General features: G+C 45.9%; 1 protein-coding gene across 1 annotated transcript in view; it reads left to right on the top strand.

Moving 5' to 3' along the window:
• The window catches only part of FAM193A (family with sequence similarity 193 member A), a 137,162-nt gene that overhangs the window by 74,699 nt on the left and 41,350 nt on the right, over positions 1–21,113 (top strand). Inside the window, exons 4-8 of the mRNA XM_032781055.2 lie at positions 8,923–9,089; positions 9,296–9,463; positions 11,392–11,626; positions 15,244–15,368; positions 20,635–20,779. Of these exons, the coding sequence (XP_032636946.2) occupies positions 8,923–9,089; positions 9,296–9,463; positions 11,392–11,626; positions 15,244–15,368; positions 20,635–20,779 (840 nt within the window). The remainder of the gene's footprint in view (positions 1–8,922; positions 9,090–9,295; positions 9,464–11,391; positions 11,627–15,243; positions 15,369–20,634; positions 20,780–21,113) is intronic.

The following is a 21,113-nucleotide window of genomic DNA, read 5'->3' as shown; positions in this document are numbered from 1 at the left end:
AATCGGTATGAGCAAGCACTCAATTAGATGTGTGCGCGCCACATGCATGATCGTTGGAAGATTTTTACCCTAGCAACACTCGGTGGGTTGGCTGAGTGGCGCCTTCATGGTGCTGGATTTATGCCCCCAGCCAACCCAGTGCCCCCTCAGTTGCTTCTTACCACCCGTGACAGTCGTTGGAACTGTGGAGCACAGTTTCGCTGATCTCCAATCTCCCTAGCATTCACTTAGTACCTGTTAATAGTTGTTGATAGTTGTTACTAGTTAGTTAGGATCATTAGAATTAGTTTACTTAGAGGGGTGGAAGAGGGTCTTCTCCCCTCTCCCCTGTCCCGGTACCCTGCCCCATGCCTGGGTCTCCGGGTTTCAAACCCTGCTCGGCTTGTTTGAAGCCGATGCCAATGGGAGACCCTCAGACTCTTGCCTAAAGTGTCTGGGGGAATCCCACCAAGCGGAAAAGTGCCGCGTTTGTAAAGCCTTCAAGCCGAGGATTAAGGAGGAATGGGACATTAGACTGAAGAAGCTCCTTATGTAGGTGGCACTTAGCCTGGTTTCTTCCTCCGCTCACCGGGATTTAGCACCGTCATCTTCGGTGTCAAGTGCCCCTGTGGCACCGACTGGCCCTGAACTGCGTTCGGACTCTACTAAAGTCTTGTGGCGCCAGATCTCTCTGGCATCTCCACCACAGCGCTGGTCCTTGTCTCGGGGCCAGCTGCTCCTTGTCTCGGGGCCAACTGCTCCTTGTTTGCTGGCTCGACAGCCACCAGTGCTTCCCACACCGCAATCGAAGGCACTTCCTTTGCCGGAGGGCACAGGACAAGTAACGGCTCCGGCACTGTCGACTCTGACGCCGCAAAGGCCGTTGACTCCAGTGCATGTAAGCTCTCTGGTGCACACTGCGGTCAAGCTGAGACCTTCTCAACAGCGCGGGACTTGATCACGCTCACAGAACTGACTCCTCTGCAGCCAGTGGCACTTCTGGTGCGGACGGTGCTGTCGAAGGGAAAACCGTCCCTGATACAACCACTATCGCCGAGTGAAGCAGGATGGCACCGGACCCGGTCCTGATCATGGTCCCAGCACCCATTATGGCATCGCTCACAGTTCCAGTACCGATCTTGTTCTTGGCGCCAGTCGCACTCGTGACACTGCTCTGGCTCGTGGAGATCCAAATCGTGGTACGGCCAATACCGATTGGACTCCTGGTACCGGTCAGAGTGGCACTCGTCCTGGAGCTGATCCCGGTGCCAGTCTCGCTGGAGGTCACCATCGAGATCCAGATCAGGACCCCAGTACCGATACGACCGCAGGCACTGATTGCTGTCTTGGTACCGCTCTGCATCACGCCACTGGTCCCCAGCACTATGGCACCGTACAGCACCGGGGACTCGGCACTGTCATGTATGGCACTACCTTTGCCATCTCGCTCTGCCTCGGTCGTCACACTCACAAGGTGACTACCACGACCAGGGCGAGGGCGGTGCAGGCCAGTGGCTGGAAGAAGGCCAGGACCTGGGCCAGGAACCCCCACAGTGGTCCTTTTGGACCCCTGGGCCTACCATCAGGCCCAGGGGGTTCCTTCGAGGCTTCCTCTTCTGCCCCTTCGGAGCCCCAAGTACTGGAGGTCATGGTGTTTTTTCCCCCCCACTCCTCATGGGGGGTTCTGAGGCGACTGCTCCAGTGCCAGTACAGGCCCACGCTCCTAGCATGGTGGACCTTGAACAACAAGATCCTCCACAAGAGGACCTCACGTAGGTTCCCTTAGTTTCAGGGGTATCTTCTTCATCCTTGCCTGATGAGGCAGTCACCGGAATTATGGTTTCGGGCCCTCCTCCTATGGACCTCCGTTCCCACCAGGAGCTGCTCTGCAGGGTGGCACGCAATATGAACCTCCAGGTAAAGGGGGTGGTGGAGGTAGAGGACCCTGTGGTGGACATTCTGTCGGCAGAGACACCATCCATAGTGGCCTTCCCGTCATACGGACTATACAGGCCAATGCCAAGACAATATGGCAATAGCCAGCCTCTATTCCACCTACAGCTAAGGGGGTGGAAAGGAAGTACTTTGTCCCCTCAAAGGTATACGAGTACTTCTACACCTCCCCCCCAACCATGCTCCCTTGTCGTGGCTTCGGTCAACGAGAAGAACAGCATGGCCAGCAGGTCCCTGCGCCTAAATCTAAGGATGCAAAGACACCTGGACTTGTTTGGGCTCAAGGTATACTTGGCTGGAGACTTGCAGCTCAGGGTGGCCAGCTAGCAGGCACTCCTGAGCCAATATGACTATAATTCATGGCTGTCTATGGCAAAATTCAAAGAGTTAGTTCCACAGGAGTCCAGAGAGGAATTTGGAGCTCTAGTAGAGGAGGGCAACAAGGTGGCCAGAACTTCCCTACAAGCCTTTCTGGACGTGGTGGACTCGGCGGCTAGGACTCTGTCCTCGGGCATAGCCATGTGCCGCACCTCATAGCTGCAGGTCTCTGGCTTACCACCAGAGTTGCACCAGACCCTCCAGGACGTACCCTTTGACGGCCAGGGCCTGTTATCTGAAAAGACAGACTCAAGTCAGAAGGACAACCGGACCATCATGCGTTCACTGGGCATGCATACGCCAGTAACACAGAGAAGGCCCTTCAGATCGCAGCCTCAGAGATTCTACCCTCCCTCTTGGCCAAGACAGGACTTATTTAGAAGATGCAGCCGAGGTGGTAAAAGAAAACCAGACTGGGCACCAAGCCAGTCAAGGCCAAGGCCCTCCCAAGCCATCAGCAAGGCCTAAACAGAACTTTTGAAGGTGCGCCCGAGGACGGAGCAGCAGTCTACATTCAGAATTCTTCCCCGCCTTTCCAGAATCGTGTCTCCCACTTCCTCAGTGCGTGGTCTCACATAACATCAGACTGATGGGTCCTGTGCACAGTGGAAAGGGAATACTTCCTCCAATTTGCTTTGTCTCCCCTCTCCCACACTCCTTCCCTGTCCCTCTTCAGGGACCCTTCTCACGAGCACTTCCTTCTACAGGAGGTCCAATCACTCCTACATGTGGGGGCGATAGAGGAGATTCCAAGAGAGTCAAGGGGCAGGGGTTTTTACTCCCGCTGCTTCCTAATCCCCCAAGCCAAAGGGCGGGCTTCGGCCCATCCTGGACCTACGCGGACTCAACAAATTCATAGTAAAGTTGAAGTTCCGCATGGTCTCACTAGGGACCATTATTCCTTCCCTAGATTCTGGAGACTGATACGCTGCCCTCGACATGAAGATCGCATACTTCCACATTGCAATCTACCCAGTGCACAGACGCTTCCGTTGTTTGTCATCCACTCTGTCTTCCGGAAGTGGGGCTTTCCCCTGATAGACCTATTCGCCTCTCGCAAGAATCGGAAATGTCAGGTGTTCTGCTCTCTCCAAGGATGCTCCCCAGGTTCCCTGTCAGACGCCTTCCTAATACAGTGGAAGTCTCACCTGTACTACGCCTTTGCTCCATTCCCGCTAGTCCACAGGGTCCTGCTCAAACTGCACAGGGACAGAGCCCGTCTGATTTTGGTCGCCCCGGCGTGGCTCAGACAGCACTGGTATTTCACTTCCGCTGTGGCCAGACCTGATCACTCAAGACCACGATGGCTCTGTCATCCCGACCTGCAATCTCTTCAGCTCACAATGTGGATGCTGCACGGCTAACTCAATCTGAGCTGTGCTGCTCTTGCTTGGTACAGCAGGTCCTTTTGAGTAGCAGGAAGCCCTCTATGAGGTCCACATACTTAGGCAAGTGGAAGCGTTTTTCCTGCTGGTGCGCTCAGTCATACGGCCCCTCTACAGGCATAAGTACCTATCACCTTGAACTACCTCCTGTCTTAAAGCAGCAGGGCTTGGCAATATCATCTGTCAGAGTGCACCTGGCAGCTATTTCAGCTTTCCACCCGGGTGAAAACGGGTGTTGTCTTCTCCAATCCCAGGGTCACTAGATTTCTCAAGGGGTTGGAGCGCCTGTTCCCATGAATTAAACAACCAGTCCCTACGTGGGATCTTAACCTGGTCCTCTCCAGACTCATAGACTCATAGGTCAGAAGGGACCAATATGATCATCTAGTCTGACCTCCTGCACAAATGGCGAGGACAACCTACCCGATTACACTTTTTCGTAGTAGACACTCGCCGAAACGCCCATTGTCACTCAATGAAAGGGAGGGTATTGTTTGGAAATCTCAAAATGTGGAGATTTTGAGACCCCAATGCAGGGAATCCCCAAGAGCGACCAGCCCACGCTGCGAGAGGCGCGAAAAACCTCCAGGGCCTTTCTGCCAATCCGCCCGGAGGAAATTCCTTCCCGCCCCAAAGAGTATGCCGCGATCAGCTAACCCTGCGCATGGGCAAGATCACCGCGGGGCACAAGATGGTGAATTTCTTGCTCTTTCAGTAACTCGGGTTCCATCCATCAACATCCCTCAACAGACCATTCGAGCATGACTCTATTCTGCCCGATGACTCCAAAATCCAACATTGCCAATAATTAAAAGCTATCGCCATCATAACATCCCTCCATATACTTATCCAAGCTTAGTCTTAAAGCCCGATAGTCTTTTTGTGCCCCATATTCCATCGGAGGCGTCAGAACTTCACTCCCTATGGTTAGAACTCTTCTGTTAATTTCAAGTCTAACTTCCTATTTCCAGTTTGTACCCATTTCGTCCTCGTGCTACATTAGTACTAACTTAATAATTCCCTCTCCCTCCCTAACGTGAGCCCCTGATATTTTATATAGAGCAAAGATATCCCCGGAAGCCTTCTTTTGCCAGGCTGAACAGCAAGCTCTTGAGTCTCCTTTCGGTAGGCCAGATTTTCCATTCTCTCGGATCATCCTAGTAGCCGTCTCTGAACCTGTTTCAGTTTGATCTTCCTTCCTTAACATGGGACACCCAATGCACACAAATCATCCAGGTGGGGTCCACCAGCGCCGTATATACGGCACTAACACCTCTTTCTCCTTGCCTGGAAATACCTCGCCTGATGCATCCTAACACCTGCATGTTTTGCTTTTTAACAGCATATCACTATTGGGGGTTCCATGCCAGTCATCCTGACATATCAGTGGCCAATACCCTAGGTCCTTTCCTGCTTCCTGTCATTCAACTGTAGTGCCGTGCCTCCAACGTATCTAAAATTCTATTATTAATCCCCTAAGTGTGCATGCCTTGTCACTTTCGGCTATATATTATTTCATTCCTTCTACTATTACTCCAGTTGTACAAGTGTGGTCCAGGATATCTTCTTGAATAGTAGGTCCCTGGTCCTTTCTCCGTGTTATGCAATTACCCCTCCTAGCTTCGTGTCATCGCAAACTTATTTTAAGATACATTCCCGCATCTTTGTTGCCAAGGTCAGTTAGATAAATAGGTTAAATAAGATCGGTTCCAAATTCCGATCCTTGAGTGACTCCGCTAAGTCCAGCCTCCTTCCAGCCTGACAGTTCACTCTTCAGCTCCGACCCGCTGGAGTCTTCCCCCTAGTGACTGTGTGCTTATCCACTTACACTTCCACTCATCCCTCATCTTTTTCATTTAAAACTAACAGTTCCCATGCGGAACCGTGTCAAACGCCTTACTGAAATCGAGAATTGATCTAGCATTTCTATTGTCTAAGTACATATCACCTTCTCGAGAAGGCAGATCTCGCTTGGTTATGCGGACTCTACCTATTAGTCATCCATGTTGGCAGACCTCGTTCGCCAATTACCATGACCTAATGTCCTTTAACTATCTTTCTCCCTTAAATTTTCCAAGACCTTACACACGACAGGCCGTCAAGCTAACAGGCTCGGACGCATATAATGAAACTCCTTCGGGATCAACTTTTATTCCCTTTTCTTATTATCAGGAATACTGGTTAGCTTAATTCTCCGTCATACGGCACAACCCGGTATTTACCGATTGCTTAAAATTTCGCTAACGGGCTCGCAGTTGACGGGTCTAGTTCGCCTTTAATATCCTCGGTGGGAGATGCGTCCGTCCCTCGATTTGTCATTAAGCTGTTTCAGTTTGGCCTCTACCTCAGATGCGGAATATCCACTCTCCATATCCACAGTCCCGTTTGTCATCTCCCTCCATGATCCCCTCAAACTCCCACTATGTCTTTAAATACAGAACGAGGCAAGTCTTTTCTGAATTATTGTGGCCATGCCTAGGTTTTCCATTACCTTCTCCGCTCATCCTCAGTGTTAGCGCCCACTTCTTCTTTCTTTGTTCTCTTATTTATGTGTGTTAGAACCTTTTACTATTGGTTTTTGTTCCGTTCTTCGCAAGTCCAGTTCTACACGCTTTTGTCTTCCTTTACTTTAATCTATATCTAACGACGATTTCTGCACGCTCACTAAGGGAGTTTTTTCACTTGCTACTCGCACGCTCTTATTCAACTCCCTTAGCTTTCTGCTTTTTCCTATTCCCTCTTGCGTTGCTTGCTCATCCGGGGCCTACAACTCCTGCATCGCTCTAGTTTTCCCCTTTCGGAGAATGCAGGTTCCGACCAGTTTCCGCAGGCTGCGACTTTAAATAGTAATATCCGGCTTTTCCCTCTCCGTGCCATTAAATCACAGGTTGGGCTCTCGTACAGAACTCCATCCCTAACTATTTTTCTTAAACGTGCTTAGACTTAGCCTCGAGAAGTGAAAACCTAATCCGAGGATTCTACGTTTGTTGTATCTTCCATCTAATTTGAATGAAATCAGCTTATAGATCACTCGAACCAGAGTTGTCCCTACCCCTTTTTTCTACTGAGGCCCTCACTACTCACTCACAACCACTCATATAATTGACATCCCCTCTGTCGGACTTTCAACACTATGATTGAGAAGACTACTTATCCGCTATACCATTACGCAGACAAAATCCTAGACACCCCTATATCTTGGCCAGCGCACTCGTCTCCAAGGTCTATTATCCCGGAAGTTGAAGATCTACCCATAATCACACATTTCCCTTAGTGGTTTTACGTTCAGTAAAGACATTAAGAATGGTCCTCTATCCATTATCCAAATCAGACTCCCGAGCGGTCATGGTTTCACACCCCAAGCACTATCTCAGGGGAAGCTGCTTAGTATCTTATTTCCCCAGCATGTTTTACTCAGACAGATTCTCCGCTTATCATTCATCTTCTTATTTCCATTCCAGTTACGCTGCCCATCATTTGATGGATTAAGCTCCTCCGCCCCTTTTGCCTTTCTTCTGTCTTTTCTTAAAACAGACATAGCCTTCAATACCCGTACTCCGTCTGAGTACTATTCCACAGTTTCGGTGTATCCCTCATAATATCGTTTCACTTTCTGCAGTCAGTAGCTTCCAGTTCTCCCTCTGTTGTGCTAGGCTCCTCGCATTAGTGTACAGACATTTTTAATTTTTGACGTTGTCGTCGTACATTCTTCCCCCGTCAGTGGACCAGAACTTTCTACCCCAGCATCCCGTTAAAGCTGAGTTTTTCACTCGCTTTTTCCTCCTGGGTGTCATTCTTCCAGGTCCACAAGGGTATCCTCTTACTTCGGTTTTTCTTCCCTCTCCGTTAATTCGGCGTGGAGATTCCTAACATCTTCCCAACATCTCCCCACTTCACTAGTTGAAAGCTCTCTTAATTGGAGGTCGCGAGCCTCCGTCCTACGTCTATTTCTCTCCTTGCCTAGATGAAGTCATCGAGCGAAGTCGATCTCGTCCGTAAATGCGTCCCAATGACCGTACATCCCAAAGCCCTCCTTATAGCACCACTGCCTGAGCCATCTGTTAATCATCATAATCTTGTCGCTCCGTCGTCGCCCCGCTCTAGGAACCGGCAGAATCTCCTGGATGGCCCGTTCCAGCTGATGGCTTCCGGCTCACTCCTGTATCTTTCCTGGAAGACAGCCTTTCTCAAAGCTATCACCTCTGCAAGGCAGGTGTCTGAGCTCAGGGCACTCACATCGGAACCACCGTATACGGTGTTCCACAAGGTCAAGGTACAGCTGTGACCCCACCCAGCCTTCCTCCTTAAGGTAGTGTCTGCCTTCCATGTCAACCAGGACATCTTCCTCCCTGTCTTCTACCCAAAGCCGCACGTCTCTAGATGGGAACAACAGCTGCACTTCCTGGACTTTCACAGGGCCCTCACCTTCTACATCAAGCGAACAAAACATTTCAGGAAAATGTCACAGCTGTTCGTTGCTGTGGCAGACCAGATGAAGGGTCTTCTGATCTCCTCCCAGTGCATCTTGTCCTGGATCACATCATGCATTCATGCATGCTATGACTTAGCTGGTGTCCCAGCTTCCAATCTTACCACCCACTCCATGAGGCTTCATCCTCTGCTTTCCTAGCACACATGCCCATACAGGAGATATGTAGGGCAGCGACTTGGTCATCGGTGCATACCTTCATCGCCCACTATGCAATAGTTCAGTAGTCCAGGGGTGAAGCTGCATTTGGTTCAGCAGTCCTTCACTCCGCGACATCTCACTCTGACCCCACCACCTAGGTAAGGCTTGGGAATCACCTAATTGGAATCGATATGAGCAAGCATTCAAAGAAGCAAAAACGGTTACTCACCTTTGTAACTGTTGTTCTTTGAGATGTGTTGCTCATATCCATTCCAAACCCGCCCTCCTTCCCCTCTGTCGGAAGGAACTGAGGGGGTGCTGGGTCGGCTGGGGCATATATCCAGCGCCGTGAAGGCGCCACTCCAGGGGGCACCTCAGCCAACCCACCGAGTGTTGCTAGGGTAAAAATCTTCCCACAATTGTGCGCGCGATGCATACACACCTAATTGGAATGGATATGAGCAACACATCTCGAAGAACAACAGTTACAAAAGTGAGTAACAGTCTTTTATTAAAGATTTACCTGCTTGTCTACCTTTCACATTTGTCTGTTTTGTAAGTTATGTTTTTTTTGGTTTTTTTTTTGTTTTTAAACAGAGCCAAGATTTCCTTTTGCACATGCCTCTTGGAAACAGCGGATCACAGCAGGAATCTGTAGGAGGAGGGAGAATAACTGTTGGAGCACAGACAGTACCCTCTGCAGATCTCAGTAATTCCTCTCCTTCTGATGTAGTATGTAACTGTGAGGCCTGTAATGAGCGCAGGTGAGACTTGCAGTGAATTTAGTAATGTTGCAACTTATTCATATCTGCTCATATTTTGCTTATTAAAATAAGAATCTTTGTAATTCAGTGGTAATTCTATTTTTAATTGGTTTTCTAATCTAATTTAGTTGATGGATAGGCACTCAGTTTTTACTGAAGTGCATCTTAGTTTGCGTGCTATGTTAACCTTTCTGGCATTGTTGCAGAGAAATTTCAGCAGAGACTGAACGTGAATCTCAGCAGCTTCAAAATTACTGGTCAGAAGTAAGATACATGGTCCGATGTGTATATCGCCAAGCTGGCACCCCATTGGCAGATGATCAAGACCAATCCTTGGTACCAGATAAAGAGGGAATGAAGGAGTTGGTGGATAGGTATAAAAAAATTTTATAGAATTTTTTTATGTAGATTAGTACTGTTCCTGTAGTTTAAACGATCTTTATTATGAAGCTGCAGATAATTCAGAATCACTGATTTCTTTAATAGAAGTACATTTATCACCTCTTAATCTGTGGCCATACTTTTTAAAATCATCAATCCCTTATGTGTCCAAGTATTCAGAATTTGTCATTGAAATGAGGAATCAGAGCAATTTTAACTAAAACTCCTGCATACGTATGGTGAACATTGGCTTGAATGTATCATATGAAATTATTAAACTCTGACATACTAATCTGCAAGAGGGCTATTGATGCATAAATTATGGATATGTCCTAAAAAATAATCTCTTCAAAAGAACATGAGATTAATAATATTAAAAGCTGACATACTACTCTCAGCTGATATTTCCATACATGATACTTTGTTCTTATTTAGTGCATTGGATTAGAATGTACAGTGGTGGATTCTTAAAACCACGATGACAGCTAAAATATTACCTCATTCAAAAAAAAAGAAATTAGTACATACCAGTGGATTATTCAACTAGGAAGATTGAGATTTGTAGACACTTAAAAATTAGTTGCATATCTGGAATGGGAATCCTTTCTTAGTATGATGTAGAGAAGATTAGCTTAATGTGATCACTGAATATTCATGCTATTGAAGATAATATAACAATTTGAGTGTCTTTAAACTGCCCCAATATATTGGGTAACTATCTTAATTTTTTAGCCTCACTGGAAATGTGAATCCTAGAATAGCCTATTGGTCTACTGAACATTTAAAATATTAGTGGGTCAGCTCTCCTGGTACCTGAATGACAGTAGCACTGTGAGCAGTGGGGGGAGGGATAGCTCAGTGGTTTGAGCATTGGCCTGCTAAACCCACAGTTGTGAGTTCAATCCTTGAGGGGGCCATTTAGGGAACTGGGGTAAAAATCTGTCTGGGGATTGGTCCTGCTTTGAGCAGGGGGTTGGACTAGATGACCTTCTGAGGTTCCTGCAAACCCTAATCTTCTATGATTCTATGAGTAAGAGCTTCTGGCTGGAACTAAGGACTTGTCTTCACTACATGAATCACAGCATGAATCAATTTTAGCGGGTCTAGTGAAGATCTAAATCGACGGCAGAGCACTCTCTGGTCAATCCTGGTACTCCATCTCTGTGAGAAGAGTAAGCAAAGTCAACCGGAGAGCATCTCCCATCGACGCAGCACAGTGAAGACACAGTGGTAGATCAGCCTGAGCTATGTCCATTCCAGCTATGTTATATACGTAGCTGGAGGAGCATAATTTAGGTTGACTTTCCCCAGGAGTGAAGACAAGCCTGTCCAAGAAAAACAGAGTTCTCACTCTCTGGTTGGGTGCAGCAAGTCAGATACTTTATTCTCTAATTGCATGGAGGGGGAGAGTGCACTAGGACACAGGGTTTTCCCCACCTAGGCAGGTCTCTAAAGATAAACAATTAGAGCCAACATTTATATCTTTTTTACAGACAATAATGAGCAACAGCTGCATATTGTTTATACATATTCCTTTTCTCCATCTTATTTCTCTCAACAATTTCTGCTCTAGTCTGCATTCCATTTTTATCTTAACACAAGCCTTAAATTCTGGCGAGATATTGTGTGTTATGGTGGGTAGAGAGAAATGTTTTGAAGGACTTCACCATCAATTGAATACCATCTTTTATCCATTTGAGAAACTGAGGCACAGAGAGACTAAGTGACTTGCCCAAGGTTACACAAAAAATCGGATGTAGAGCAGGGAATTGGACCCAGGTCTCAAAGTCCTAGATTAGTTCCCTAACCCCTAGACCTCCTTCCTCCAGAATACTTTCCTAGGAATATTTAGGAGACAGTGAGCATTAAACACTATTTTGATTGTGAATTTTTGGTCACAATTATTATTCCAAAAATGCAGGCTTTGTGAAAGAGATCCTTATCAGCTTTATCAACGATTGGAACAGCAAGCTAGAGAATACGTGCTTGAAATGAAGGTTCGTCTGCTCAGGCACTTGTCGCTGGGATCTAAAGTTGCATCAACATTATCAATACCAGGCCCACCGCAGGCACATCAGTTCATCTCACTCCTTCTTGAGGAATACAGTGCACTCGGTCAGGCAGCATGCACAATCAGCACCTTTCTTGTCACTCTGGTAAGATACAAACAAAATTCCTGTGTACTATTGATCTGTAGAGATAATACAAATTTGTAAGAAGTCGTGTTGTGAGTTCTTTCACAATCCTTTTGCAGATTGCAAAGTAGAAGCTTTTGTGTGTTTGGGTTGGAGAGTGAGGAATACACTTAACTTCTATGTCCTCATATTGAAATCTAGGCTGGGACATCTTTAACAAAACAGTTAATTCGCAAATGGGTGGAACTGCCAAAACTGTCCATTTGCGGAGGGTGGGGGTGGACGGGGGGGGACGACAGGCTGTGCTTCTACATCATCTGAATGATCAAGAGGAAGCTATTAAAGAAGTACTGCAAATGGGTAATGGGACTGACTAGTTTCAAAACAAAACTTTTGAGGAATCTGTTCAGTTGCCATATTTTGAATTATTTTATTTTAGACAGCCCCATATCTAGGATGGGTAGAATATTACACTAGTGAGCTTCAGTGATGTCTTAAGAAAAGTATTATGAAAGCTTTAATGCCCTTTCAGATGCCTTAATTCAGATATTTTGATTCTACATATTTTCTTTTCTCTTCCCTGATCATCAGAGACACTTGCTTAAGAAGACTATCTCTTGCTTAGGAATTTAATCTGCTCCTGTTACGTATTACAACCAAAGTCATCATTCTCTTCGATATAATCCTTTGCTACCAACCAATTCTGTTGTCACACTTCGGGTTATGTTGACAGGTAGAGAACAAGCAGCAGGCAAAGGTCTACCAGAAGAGAAGAGAAATACAGAAAATATAAGTAGTAGAAACAGTTATTTCTAACTTTTTTTCACTTTTCTTTGAGGATTTAGGTCTTTACAGCCTTTTTGTTATGCTGTACTCTTATTTCTTTTCATACTATGTACGTGCTGAAGACTGCCAAGGGAATTTTGACAGAGTAGAGTTTGATTTTGCTGTAGATGGACTGGAGAGGTGTGGGACAGAGTTATAGAAAGGAATGAAATGGGCAGGAAGTGGTAGACAAAAGGAAGAAATATAGAAGGGGATGGTGTTCAGACCTCTTGGGAAGAAAAGGTTCTCAAAGAGAAAAGGAGATTCATAGAATGAAATATTCAAAATAAAAACATAATTTATTTGTGTTCAGATATACAAAAATATGATAGTTGACTGTTTCTTGCCCTCCCTGCTCTGTGCTCGCTATTTTCTCATCTTCTTTCCCTGCCCTTAGACACAATGCACTTTTATTAGAAATAATTTATTACCAGCCATTCATTGACATATTCCTGTATTAGTCAAGTCTTAGCATCTCTCTCTTGAGAGGATGGTTCTTAAAGTTACTGAGTTGCTTTACTGTTTAAAAACATACTTGACTGCAGAATAGATTTATTGCAGTATGAAAATTAAATTGATGCCACTGAAACTAGACAGTTTTTACTTTGCTTTCTAAGAATCCACTAATTTTGTACACTGGTTGTCAAGAAGATATAGCTAATCAGTCATTTGATGTTTTCATGTTTAGCCACTCTCCTTTTCCTGGTCTCTACTTTGGACCAGTAGTAGTAAAGTCGACATATGTAAGAGATCAAATTGACAGGAAATACTTAGAATAGACATGAACTCTCCAACCTACTAGTTTTTGCCCTACTGAAGTGAAAAGGATACTTCGTTCTTCAAAGAGTTTGAGTGGATATAGTATTTTTAGAGTAACTCCTTCCTTAGGTGTGATTGGTTTAGCAGCTCAGTCAGTATTGAGAACAGCCATTGTTCCTCTAATAGGCTTCAGTATTCAGAAATTGAACTATAAGCTGTAGTAGGAACACAGGATATTGTTCCTGTGGTGGCTTTTTATATAGATTTCTTGGGTTATTACAAGGCCTTCTCCTTAGGCACGCTAATATTTAAAGCTTGGAAGCTGAGATTTAACAGCAGAGAAGAAGCGTAAGGAAGTAGTCTCATTTAGCTTTTTCAGTGCACATGAATGCATTTTGTTAAGACTCTACTGCACTGTTTGAGATCAAGAGAAATCCTTTTAGCCTCAAATACACATGTGTGGCTAGATCATCATATTGTCAACTTTGTAATTCAGTCTTCCACTTGGCTAAGGTCCAACCTTTGTGTGTAGCCTGCAGTATGATGGCAGGAAGAGGCTTGAACCTCCATCCATGTGGACTTAATTTCTTAGTGAAATTATGACTGATTTTCCTTCCTTTCAAAGGAGTCCAGCTCTTTGGAGAGGTTCAAGAACAAGCATTAAAGCCTTTTTGCCCCACCAGGGGATGAGACACCATACCAAGATCAAGATGGAGAGACTGTGGTCAGTACAGAAAAGTCCCTCAATCCCCAATTTAGAGGTCTAAAAGAAAAACTTGCCTGATACTTTCTGTAGGCAGTACAGCACCTGATCAACTGAACTAGGGATGTAAGCTTTCTAAAGAAGTTTTGTCAGTTTTGTTCTCCTCAGACCTATGGAACCTACCAGAAGGCTCACTTGTTTTCAAGATAATCAGGCTAAAATTTAAGTTTTGTTAGCAATGTGTAGCAACTAAAATCTTTTAAACTATTTATCATCCGAAGCAAGGGAGTATATTGCTTCATTGCACACATCAGGAGTGGAGAGGCTATAATTTATGTACAGATGAGTGTTTTCCATTGTTTTCTTTGAGCAGTGCTAGCTGGACTAGCAGTGCTTGATACTGAGGTCTGACTTGGAATACATAACCCCCCACTAGAGTTTGAGATCTATAAAATAAGATGACTCTGTCCTATGCGATGCTTGTATTACTGATTACTCAAAGCCATAGTGCAGGAGATTCGCTTGCTGGTGTGACAGCCAGAATGCCTTCATTTAATTTTGCTGAGTGTGAGGTCAGGTTACAGAAGACAGACACTCGTGTTTGTTCCATAAATGAAACGCTTGCTGAATTGGTGGTTAGGGGATCTCTCCTAGAGGGTCTGTTGTTCAGCTGTCAACACTGAATTAGTGTAACCGTAGATGTTAACTCTTCTGTTTAGAAGTACCTCAAGGTTGGAAATGGGTAGATAGTCCAGAAATCAGGATGCACATTTAGTATGCTAGACAGATGAGTAAGTAGATTATTGCTTGCTTCAGGAAGAACATTTCTGAGTAACCATACTTAGAAAATACAACTTCTTCAGTGTTTTAGTTAAACCTTGTGGGAAGAGCAGAACTTACTAGGAGAGCGGTATCTCCTGCTAGACATGGTAAAGAAGAACCTAACATTGATCAGGGATAGCAAATCAAAACCCCTGGAAAAATCTGTCTAAGATTATATACTGTGTCTGTTGAGATAGAAATTGAACTGTGAATTTGTGGAAGGCCTTTCAACAAGATAATGCCGCCTTCTGATTTTTTTTTCCTCCCCTTTCCTATCCCCTGACTATGCAGAAAAATAAGAAGAGAAGCTAGAGTGACTTTTAGAAGTCAGTGGTGGTCCTGATTCATAGATCAGTGGTAAAATAATATATTTTGTTAGTGTTAAAACTGGCTAAGGTCTAAGCTGAATAACCCATCATCTGGGCTGGTGGGTTTAAAAGGTTACTAGCTAAAGAAATTTTCTTTCTGGCATCTGAAGAGTTCTTTAGAAATATGTTAGATTTATAGAAAATTTAAATATTTTTAATAGGAAAATGAACACTTGAAGAAATTTCAGGTGACGTGGGAATTGCACAATAAGCATCTATTTGAAAATCTGGTATTTTCTGAGCCACTGCTCCAGAACAGCTTGCCAACACTGGTGTCACAGCTAAGGTAAAGTGTCTTTCAATATATCTATATACACACGTTAAGTAAAGAGAATAATAGTTTACATAGTATCTGTAACAAAATAGATACTTTTGATAAAATTAATGGTAAAACTGTGACTTCTTTTTTTAAAAGAATTCGATTCTGTGATTATTTTTTTGGCTAAGCAAACCACTGAAATATCTCTTCACATTCCTCACAAGCTACTTTAAGATGAGGTGTGATGAAAACATCTGTTCAGTTGATGCACTTGCATGTAAATTGGGTTTTTCTTTTCATTACTGCATGTTTATTTAGAATCTTTAGCTGGCCTACTACTGTAGGTACACTGAAAAACACAAACCTTACAAATGTAGAGCTCAGTCCTGCAAAGGTTCACACCTGAGGATGGTACATATTATCTTGACTGGATCCATGAGTGACTTCACAGTATATCCCTGGTGGTAAGTGTTAGCAGAATTAGACTCTCATAAGCAACCCTCAGATGATGATATCTTTAGCAGTGGCCTACATGCCATACTAGAAGAATTACTAATCATTTGCCACTATCCTAAACAGACACACCAAAAAACATCAAACAAATTAATGGTCACAACATATTAATATTAAACAAAAGCAATCAAATGGACAAAACCCTATTAAACACAGATTTCTAAAACATTGCTGCTGCTCCTCTGAGTTTTGCTTTCACAGAGGCCTTTAAAAATGAGTTACTTTCTTAGTCTATACACCTGTTCTTTGTATGTGAAATTGATCGTGCACTCTAGGAAATGTAGTAGCACGTTTGAGTAGTAGTTTTGATAGATTTGCAAAATCATGTGTTTTGACCCAAATATGCTAGGAATATTTACTATCTGTCTTGGATCCCATACAACTGAAAGATTAAACTCTCTTTTTAGTAACTATTGCCCTACATTTGTCTTAAATAAATTTGTTGTAAGTGTGTAAATGCTAAGTATTGTATTATAACTCCTGATTTTATACTGGTATAAATACTGCAGAATTGCCAATGGAAAATGTTAAATCATGAGTTGGCCTTCAGAAATGAAAATTTTGAAAAAATTATGTTTTGGGAGTTTTATTTGCCTTTTGGTTTTTTGAACCAGTGTAGGTTTCATTGGGGTTAAATTTTCATGTTCTTCTCTGCAATCACAAAGGCTAGAAACTTGCCATTTTATATAGGAGGGGTGAGATTCTCTAGAATTACCATTACTTCAGGAGCCAGGGCATTAAGAAAAAAATAAATTTCATAAGTATCATGATAAAATCATGAGAAATGGCAACAGTGATTACTGGTAGAATTTTAAGCACCATTGAACATTCCATATAGTTAGTCTATATTCTTGATGCATTTTTACGTCTTCATGATTTTTGCTATGTAGAAATTATCTCCTAAAAAGACTACAGCTGAGGTTTCTGTAAAAAAACAAAACAAAAACAAAAACAAAAAAAAACCACAAACAAACAAAAAAACTTGAGCTCTTGGGTGAAATGAAATCAGTGCCTTTGGTTTAATACTGGACAATAGTTGTCTGCCATTCTCTTTGTTCTTAGTTATTTTAGATTCTCTATGTTGGGATGGAGAAATTTCTTACAATTGTTGCCAGATGGTGGTAGGCAGTATTACATAGCAGTTAGAACAGAGAACTCGGTTTGAAGTCCTGACCCCATTAAAGTAAATGGCAAAACTGTGTGACCCTCACAGTGACCAGGATTTCATCCTAGGAGTTGAGATGCCTGGTTCCGACACTAACTTTTTGAGAAGCCCTGGGCAAATCACTTAACCTCTTTGCCTTAGTTCACCGATTGGTAAAATGGAGATACTTGATTGAGTGGCGTGACTGTCATGAGTCTTGGTTTATATTTGGAGGAACTCAGAGACCTTTGTAATGAAATGCACATTAGAAGTGTGTAACATACTATAATCTCTACCTCACTTAGTTCTGAGACCAAAGTTCAGGATTCTTGCAATGATGATGTATGGCAGACCTCAAAGGAATAAGCAGGAATAAAACTGCTGAATCCACAGTAGTAGTGGAGCAGGAAACCCTCTGTCTTCCATTCCTGAAAATTCCCCTCTGAGGGAGAAGTGTCTTTTAACTTATCAATCTTAGAACAAATGCTGCCTCTAATGGGTAGGAAGTGAGTTTACTCCTGAGGGAATTCTGCACCCCAAAAAACAAAAATTCTGCACACTATTTTAAAATTCTGCAAATTTTATTTGTAATAAATAAATGCAGAGGCTCTAGCATGGCAGTGGAGACCACAAGCCAGTGACTGCGTGGAGGTGGGAGATCACCCTGCGGGCCTTTGCCCCCATCCTCCCTGTCCCAGGAGATGGACTCAGCAGTGAAGATGCCTCTGACCCTGACACAGCGCAAGGGCCAGGCCAACCCCAGAAACACCTGGGGCCTTGCCCCTCTATGCCAACCATACTAGATGTAGGCAGGCAGGTTCAGCCTAGCAGGAGCCAAGTGTGGAGGGCCTGAATGTGGAGAGATGCAGATATGGGGTGATAGGGTTCTGTGTGAGGCAGTCTGGGTGCAGCCAGCTTGGTGGGGAGTCCAGGAGTGGGGGATCTGGATGAACAGGGGCTCATGGGGGCGGGGTCAGATTCTGGGTGCAGAGACAATGTGACTCTGCGGGGGGGTTAGATGAAGGTAGTTGGGGCTCTGCACAGGGGTCTGGGTGTGGAGGACTCAGCTGGAGGGAGGGTCCAGGTGCTGGCTTGGTGGGTTGCAGGTCTGAGTGCTGGCTTAGTGGGGCTCAGTGGGATGAGGATCTGGATGTGGGGGACTTGTCAGGGTGGTTTGGGTGGGGCAGGGGTGGGGTCCAAATGCAGAATCATAGAATATCAGGGTTGGAAGGGACCTCAGGAGGTCATCTGGTCCATCCCTTCCTCAAAGCAGGACCAATCCCCAACTAAATCATCACAGCCAGGAATTTGTCAAGCCTGACCTTAAAAACCTCTAAGGAAGGCGATTCCACCACCTCACTAGGAAACCCATTCCAGAGGGTGAGGCTTGTCAGGGCATGAGTTCAGGGGCTTGGTGGGGGGGTTCTGGGTGTAGGGGATGAGGCTTGGTGGGGTAATCTGGTTTTGAGGCGGGTCTGGAGGCATAGGGGCTGGGTGGACAGGGGAAGCAGCTACCTGTAACGTGAACCCCTCCCCTATGGCTGAGGAGCAATGGGGACAGGAAGAGAGTCGGTGGTGGTGCGGAGTTTCCTGTAGCCGGAGAGGTTTCTGGGGGTAGGTCTGACACAGCCCTGGCCACTCCTTGTAGGGGAAAAGGAAGTTTCATCCTCCCGAGCCCAGCTGGGACAAGCAAGGTGGGAGCCACTGGCTGAGGCATCCGTAGCCCTGCCCCTCTTCCCCCCAGCAATTTAGCTCTGTGCTGACTGCTTCGGGTGCCTGAAACAAAGCATGTGTGCTGCTGGGGAGTGACAGCATGACCGTTCTTGTGGCTTCCCTTTGCTTCCCAGTCAGAAAGTCATTTTGCTGTGGGGAAACAAAAAAAAGTCTGCGGGGGACATGAATTCTGTGCACGTGCAGTAGCACAAAATTCCCTCAGGAGCATGAGTTACTGTGTATAACCAAGTTTTGCAATAGCTTGATTTCATGTCTGTTTCCCCAAGTGGAGGCCCAACAGCGCTAGCTATTAAATAATTAGTGTCATCCTTAATCATTGTGCTGATTAACGCTTCACCAAACCTCGATATGCCTTTGCTATCCAGCTCTTTGGTAGATGGTCATCTGTACTTAACGCATATGTGGTTCACAGGACCGGCGCTAGGGTTTCTGGCGCCCTAGGCGCTGGGCCATTTCGCCGCCCCGCGCGCGGGTCTCGCGGCTCTGGCAGAGCTGCCGCAGGCATGCCTGCGGCAGGTCCACCAGAGCCGCGGGACCGGCAGACTGTCCGCAGATATGACTGCGGCAGCTCTGCACCGAGCCCGCCTGCTGCCCCGTCCCCCCTTAATGCTGGCGCCCGGGAGCACCGGCCGTGGGCGGCTCCCTGACCAGGGGGGCTCCCTGACCCGGGGGGGGGGGGGGACGCCTGGGCTGTCCGGGTCGCGAGGGGGCTCCCTGACCCTCGGGGGGGGGTGCGCCTGGGCTACACCGGTCGCGGCGGCGGGCTTCCTGACCCTAGGGGGGGGGTGCGCCCTGGGCTGCTGGTCGCCGGCGGCGGCTCCTTGACCCCGGGGGGGGGTGCGCCCTGGCTGCTGGGTCGCGGCGGCGCGCTCCCTGACCCGGGGCGGGGGCGCCCTGGGCTGCCGGGCGTACGGCGCACTGACCCCAGGGGCACACTGACCCCGGGCGGGGGGGGGGCGCCCCTGGGCTGCCCAACTGCGGCGGTGGCTCATGACCCCGGGGGCGGGGGGTGCCTGGACAGCCAGGCTGCGGTGCACTGACGCCCAGGGGCGCACTGACCCGGGCCTCGGGGGGGCGCCCTGGCTGTCGTGGCTGCGGCGGCGCCACCTGAACCCTTCGGGGCGGGGGGGGTCCTCCGGGGGGTGGGTCCGCCCGGAGAGGGGGCGCACCTGAGCTCCCGGAGGGTGCGCTCCGGGGCTCCTGACGGGAGGGAGGGGTTGCCGCTGGGCTGCCGCGGCTCGCCCTGACCGAGGGACCCTTGGGCTGCCGGCTGCAGGCAGCTGCTGCCGCTGGCAGCTCAGCCCCTCCAGCAGCAGCGGCTGCAACCATTTAAAAAAATTTGAGGGGGCGCCACTTTTTGGCGCCCCCAAATCTTGGCACTCTAGGCAACCGCTTAGTTCACGTAAATGGTTGCACCGGCCCTGGTGGTTCAGGAAGATAGGTATATCAAGCAATAAAGCTGGGTGAATAAGTATGGCTCAGTTGTGATGACCCCAGTTTGCTATGGAAATGTTACGCTTCTTATGTACTCACTACTATTGCTTACACTGGTTACAGAACATCAAGAGTGAGCTGTTGGCAGACCTTTATTAAAAAAACAGATAAACATGTTTTGTGGAACTAATGGCCAAATAGCTTCTGTTTCAGTTACTATAGTTATATTCATCACCTAAAGCCTTTTTTATCCTAAAACTATTTTAAGATTTAATTGGAGTTGGTCCTGCTTTGAGCAGGTGGTTGGACTAGATAACCTCCTGAGGTCTCTTCCAACAATAATCTTCTATGATTTTAAGTGGTGGGGTATATAAGAAAAATTAGTGGACACCAGTGAATCCTTCTGATTATTAAGTGGATGCCTCTGTCTCTATTTCATACTCTAATAATTGCTGTTTAAACTTTTAGGCTTGGAACAACACATGATTCCTGTAGTGAAGATATGTATAGTACCTTGCTACAAAGGTATCGTCAATTGGAACAGGAGATGGGTCAAGTGGCTGAAGCCTGGCTTGAATGCCAGAAGAAAATAGATGATTATGTAGATGAACAGGTAAGGACCATATAAGGTATTGCCTGCCTTGCAGTAAATGTGAAACATACAACGTTATATACTGCATACATGTACTCCAAAAAAATCCTGACCTTTAGTCAAGGTGGTATAATAACTATGGAATACAAGTGCTGATAAAAATGAATTATTATTTAGTCTGAATTCCCGTAGCATACACATGATACATCAGTGTATTTTAATTATTACTTTTGTATAAGAAACAATTGTCTTTATAAGATGAGTTTTGTTTATTTAAAAACTTAATCCCCATGGTTTATGTACATTGTCAGTAAAGTTACTCTTTTCTACTTAGTTAACAACCACTACAATCCAC

Source organism: Chelonoidis abingdonii, chromosome 5 (genome assembly GCF_003597395.2).
Source record: "Chelonoidis abingdonii isolate Lonesome George chromosome 5, CheloAbing_2.0, whole genome shotgun sequence".
In the NCBI taxonomy this organism is placed as follows: domain Eukaryota; kingdom Metazoa; phylum Chordata; order Testudines; family Testudinidae; genus Chelonoidis; species Chelonoidis abingdonii.
Note: the sequence above shows the minus strand (reverse complement) of the source record. Positions and strands in the feature narration are given on the sequence as shown.